Source organism: Pistacia vera, unplaced genomic scaffold, assembly GCF_008641045.1.
Source record: "Pistacia vera cultivar Batoury unplaced genomic scaffold, PisVer_v2 Contig214, whole genome shotgun sequence".
Lineage (NCBI taxonomy): Eukaryota > Viridiplantae > Streptophyta > Magnoliopsida > Sapindales > Anacardiaceae > Pistacia > Pistacia vera.
In genome coordinates this window covers 1149612-1155575 of record NW_022196018.1, presented here as the reverse complement: position 1 = coordinate 1155575, position 5964 = coordinate 1149612, and the positions used below count along the sequence as shown (strand labels likewise).

Sequence of the window (5964 nt, the reverse complement as noted above, 5' to 3'; positions counted from 1 at the left end):
GAGAGTTTTACTCAAGCCCACAAAGAATCCATTACCCAACTCAATTCCTATCAAAGGTCTACTATCCAACCGATTTATATCAATTTGGGAGTGGGTTCCTATCAAAATCTTTCAAGTAATCATCCTCATACTGTTTCTATTAATAAATACATGATTTTCTCTCTTAATCCAATTATACAAGGATAAGAACACAGTCAAATTAAGAAACAACAATAATTGGAAAATAATATTGAAAGCTTTCACTGCATTTTCTGTTTTTGATCCTGGACTCATTAGGATGAAGTACCTGTGTGCAGTGTTACCAATGAAGCATAAATACCATCCTTAATATTCATCAAAGTTTCATGTTTTCCTTTCTCTGCAATCATTCCATTCTTAACCACAGCAATTAAATCAACACCTTTAATTGTTGATAACCTATGAGCTATCATTAACGTGGTTCTCCCGACCATAACTCGATCCAACGCATCTTGAACCACTCTTTCGGATTCTGCATCGAGGGCACTGGTTGCTTCATCCAGAAGTAATATTTTAGGATCCTTTACTATTGCTCTTGCAATTGCTATTCTTTGCTTCTGTCCACCAGATAATTGAACGCCTCTCTCGCCTGCCACTGTATCATACCCCTACAGTTTTCAAATACAACAAACCATCAAAATGTAATCCAATCTAGCCATTTTGATTTTATCTTATCACATCAAACAAGACTATAACCTGTTTTAAGCTGCTGATGAAGTTGTGGGCATTTGCCAATTTTGCTGCAGTTAAAATTTCTGCTTCTGTTGCATTTCCTTCCTTGCTATAGGCAATGTTTGCTCGGATAGTGTCGTTAAATAACACAGGCTCCTGGCTCACCAATCCCACCTGTTGTCTGAACCACTTCAGTTGTAGCTTTTGGATTTCAATTCCATCCAATGTAATGTGACCTGTATCAGGGTCATAGAATCTTTGCAATAACGAGATTACAGTTGATTTCCCACTCCCGCTTTCTCCAACCAGAGCAACAGTCTGATAGCAATCATAAATGAATCTGTTTTGTTAGTTTCTAGGATGTAATTTAAAAGCATCTACATGGCTTTAATGGACTAAACTGAACATGAAAGTTACATCCAGTTACCTTGCCATAACGAATAGCCAAGCTGAGATCTTTTAATATTTTAATATCTGGTCTTGAAGGATAAGTAAAACTGACATGCCGAAACTCAATGTCCCCTTTAACACTTTCTATTGTTGTTCCAGACTCATCACTTGAGTCTATTTTTGATTTCCTGTCAAGAATTGCAAATATAGAAGCAACAGCAACCACTGCCTTACTGGCATCAGGTGCAAGGAAGCCTGATTGAGAAACCCCATTTGCTGCCAGAAAGAGCGCATAGAAAACCTGCAAATTCAGAAAAGAAACATCTTGTCTCTCAATAAGAGACTATGGGATGGAAACCCTGAAAGTCATGTTCATGAACAAGCGAGAAAGATGTAGAAACTTACGCGAAAAATCTCAGAAAAAGTTGCTCTTCCAGCCTCAAATAGTAGGACTCCAAAATAAAAACTGCCAGCATAGAATAAAAACAGCAAGCAGAATGATAGTCCAAAAGCTACACCACCTGCCAAACCCTGCTTTATTGATGCCTTGACAGGGCCTTCACATTTCTTCTCATAAATCTCCATCACCTTTTCTTCTGCACAGAAAGAAGCAACTGTTCTAATACTTCCTATTGCATCATTCGCGACCTGACTTGCTTCCTCATACATTTTCTGCAATCATAGTTCAAAAAGGTTGAGCTATACTGAAATAGGTAGATAAAGCATATTATGCATCATCTGTTAGTGATTTATGAAGCAGACCTTAGCTTCCGCACTGAAACCTTTGGTATATTTCATCTGAATATATCCGTTGACCCCTATCAGGGGCAGCAACACAGAAACAATGAGAGCCATTTCCCAGTTTGCTTCAAAAGCAATAACCAAACCTGCAATTATAGTTGCTATATTCTGAACTAGCAAGCCAAGTGCATCTCCAACCACCCTTCGAAAAGAAGCTGCATCTGCAGAAAGCCTTGCACCAATTGCACCACTTGAGTGATCAGGTTCATCAAACCAACTTATCTCCATGTTAACCACTTTCTCAAAACTCATTGATCTGATCCGTCTTATCAACTTAGAGCCAGCCACAGCAAAAGAATATGACTGTAATGGAAAGACAATTAAACATGATATGGCTAACAAGAAGAACAATAATGACCAAAATTTTGTATGCTTGCGGAGTTCGTCCTCTGGTTCAAAGAAAGATTTTATTACACCGGAAAGAAGGATCCCAAAAACTGGTAACTGTAGACCAGTGAGCACTGCAGCAATTGTTCCTAGCAGTAACGATGGTATCTCTGGCTTGCTGAAGTATGCCAGGCGTGAAAGTGAGACTTCTGGAGGTGGTTTTGAGGACTCTGAAGCAGAAGTAAGTGGTTCCACTTCTATAGGTGCTAATTCCTGGACATCAATTCCGGTGGGTATATGAAACGAAACTGAGAATGAGTGACGGCTACTATTTCCATTTCCAGATGATCCCCGGCTTATGGATCGGGTTAAAGACATCCGTTGGATTGAATTTCTTCCCGAATTCACTACTATTTCTGGCCCATCCTGATCCTTTGCAACATTTTCCTCTGATACCACGCTTGTTTCTTGCAACCGTATAAGCTGGTTATATGCTCCATCAGGATCATTGGTTAGCTCTGAGTGTGTACCTGATATTAAAAGTAAACGAATTAAAAGATTAGAAGCTTTAATTTGTGTTTGTAGTAATGAAATGACCAATATATAGAGCCACTAGTGATCGCTGAATCACTTATTTCAGCAAGGATCCACAGTTAGGAAATTTCATCATTCATCAACTATTTGTATTTTATGATGAATTTTCAATGTATGCATAATAGTGCCAAGAAACTTCTGGTCAGCGAAGTTTTACCTTTTTCAACAATTTTTCCTTGATGAATAACAGCAATCATATCAGCATTCCTTATTGTACTCAAGCGATGGGCTACAATGACTGTAGTTCGGTTGATCATAACTCTTTCTAGTGCGTCTTGCACAATTCTCTCAGATTCTGCATCCAGAGCACTTGTGGCTTCATCTAGAAGTAGAATTCTTGGGTTTTTAAGAATTGCTCTGGCTATAGCTATTCTCTGCTTTTGCCCCCCTGATAGTTGAGTTCCATGCTCCCCAACCAGTGTGTCCAGTCCCTGAGTAAATAAAGCACAGGAGAAAAAAGAGTTAACGAACAGGGTTCATCATATTGGTAGGGAGCATCCATCTGATAAATCAAACATGCAATTCTATTTGTTTCATAAAACCTGAGGTAGATTATCTATGAATATAGCGGCATTGGCAAGTTCAGCAGCAGCTCTTATTTCCTGAATAGTAGCAGAATCCTTTGCATAGGCTATATTATCTTTAATGCTGGAAGAAAACAACACAGGTTCCTGACTGACAAGGCCTACTTTCTCCCTAATCCATTTAAGCTGGAACTCTTTGAGATTAATACCATCAATAAGAACTTCACCAGCCTGAGGATCATAAAATCTCTCAATTAAACTGATAACAGTTGATTTCCCACTTCCACTCTGTCCAACTAAAGCTGCAGTTATGCCACCTGGAATCGTGAGGGAGAATTCACTGAACACTTGCTCATCCGGTCTTGCAGGATAACTAAAATCAACATCTTTTAATTCTATGTCTCCACGGATATCATCTAATTTTACCCCATTGGTGTCATAAGCATCTATCTGTGGCTTTCTTTTGATTGCCTCAAACAATTTATATGCTGCGGCTTGTCCAGGACCAAATGCACTAATGCATCGAGATGCCTGACCTGTAGAACTGTAAAATAAAGCAAATGGTGACCAAAAATGCCACACTTTTTCTTTTCGGCTTGAAATCAAATATCACTTTACATAAAAACAATGCGCAGCACAACTTACTAGGCTCCAGCCATTATAGCAAAGAGTACAGTAATGACATCTCCTCCAGAATATCCTTTTTCGAGTATCATTTTCCCACCAAACCATACAGCCAAGGCATAAGTGGTGTATGAAACAAAGCTAATAGAACCAAAACCCAGCCCAAAGGCCAAACCTTCTTGCACACCAGATTTGTAAGCCTTGGTTAAAGACTCATTGTATTTAGCTACAGCTTGTTTCTCCCCAGTAAATGATGCAACCTGTATTATTAAAGAGGATCAAAATCATAAATTATTCCGTGACAAGAAAAAGGAAAGGCAAGTATTAGTCTTCATGCCAAGAGTACATACAGTTCTAATTGCTCCAATCGTCTGCTGAGATACTGTTGCAGAAACTGAATAAGCAGCTTGTCCTCTGGATGCCATTTTTGCCATTACAGTATTCATGACAGCTCCGGTGATGAAAAGAGGCGGAACAGAAGATAACAGGACAAAGGTGAGAAGCCATCCTTTGATAAATGCAATAACAAAGCCTGAAATGTATGTTGAACCTAGCTCTATGAGCTTTCCAACCTACAGAAGGGTCAAAAATTAAGTTACAAAGTATATTTGGAAAAAATCCAAACTCCTAAGAAAACTGGAAAAAGGTTAGGCTTTTGTGGTCATTAATTAATACCTTCTCACCCATGGCATCTTGAATAAGTAAAATTTCACCTGACATTCTTTCAACAATCTCTCCATAACTTTCTGTATCAAAGAAGCCAACATCTTGTCTCAACATAGTTTTTAAGTATAAACTTCTTATTCGTGCTGCTTGTCGTTCTCCGGTGACAATCCAACAAGTCATCTCTGGCATATAAAAAAACATAGATATCTTAGTTTATTGATCCCTATTTTGGATCAGGAAGAAGCGTGATATACTTACGGAGAAAACCTAGAGCACCAGCCGCAATAGCCAAGAATACAAAATTCAGGGACACCTGAATATAACAAGTCCATCAGCTGTAATGTATCTAATCTTATTGCATAATAGATAAACAAAAAGTTTGAAATATACCTTTGAAACTTCATCAACCACTTTTTTGGTGTCTTCATTTTCTCCATATGCGTTTACTAAATTTCCAAAGATTAAGGTCATGAGGGGCATACACATCCCATTTCCAATGGCACCAATTGTGCCCACACCAATTAACACAAAATCTGTGAAGTTGGCAAACGAGTAAAGCTTGTAATATGGCAGTTTATTAGTGCTTTCTTCTTTATCCTTTCTTTTCTTCAAATCTTGTTGGTTGTCATCCTTTTCTGCAGGTTCCTGAGAATCTACCTCTTGGGAAAGACTAGTTGATGCTGCAGCCTGCTCAGTGATTAGTTCTCCATCGAAACCATCCTCTTTAGCCATGTTGCTTACAGCAATCTAAACATTTATTTGCCAAATATAAAAAAATTCAGAAGAATATGAATAAACAACTTTTTGATTTATTAGTGGCATATAATTGAAGCGTGGAAGTTAATATATATTAATTTGAGAGCTTTATAATTATGACTAGTCTAACTTTGTTACTTCAGGTTCTCAATAATAAGCTATAGTCTTTTTGTTTATGTCACGGTATCTGTAGCCGAGCTAAAATGAAGTTGAATGAAGGGATGGTAAGTACATTTTTATTCATTCATCCACCAGTAAGCAAAAAAAATAAGGAAATTAAAATATGTTTCTTTCATTCATCAGCATTTTGGGTCTGCAATCCCAACAAAGTCAGTGAATCTTTACCTAAAATGTTCAGCAAAGATGCTTCTTCAGAGTTAAACCTGACAATCAGCTTATATCAGAAAAGAGAACAAGAGGTAATTATGTATAAATTTACAATGAAAAACTGTACTTATAGCTCAGAAAAATTAAGAACAAATTTTAGAACAAGTATTAATAGAATCGACTGACATGCAAGGAACAAGCTGCAGAAACTTGAACATTCTATCATCCAAGCTGGCATAGTAAATTCAATGTAATACAACATCAT

The 5964-nt window shown here is 37.7% G+C and overlaps 1 protein-coding gene across 1 annotated transcript; it reads right to left on the bottom strand.

Moving 5' to 3' along the window:
• Window positions 1-272: 272 nt before the first annotated feature.
• Window positions 273-5348, bottom strand: LOC116129877 (ABC transporter B family member 11-like). The gene is made up of 12 exons (XM_031415605.1): window positions 5007-5348; window positions 4875-4929; window positions 4626-4798; window positions 4301-4522; window positions 3972-4210; window positions 3345-3870; window positions 2960-3233; window positions 1843-2738; window positions 1486-1752; window positions 1118-1381; window positions 715-1008; window positions 273-626 (listed from the first exon to the last, which is right to left on the bottom strand). Exons 1-12 carry the CDS (start codon window positions 5346-5348, stop codon window positions 273-275), a joined length of 3906 nt encoding a protein of 1301 aa, XP_031271465.1.
• Between the last annotated feature and the right edge of the window lie 616 nt (window positions 5349-5964).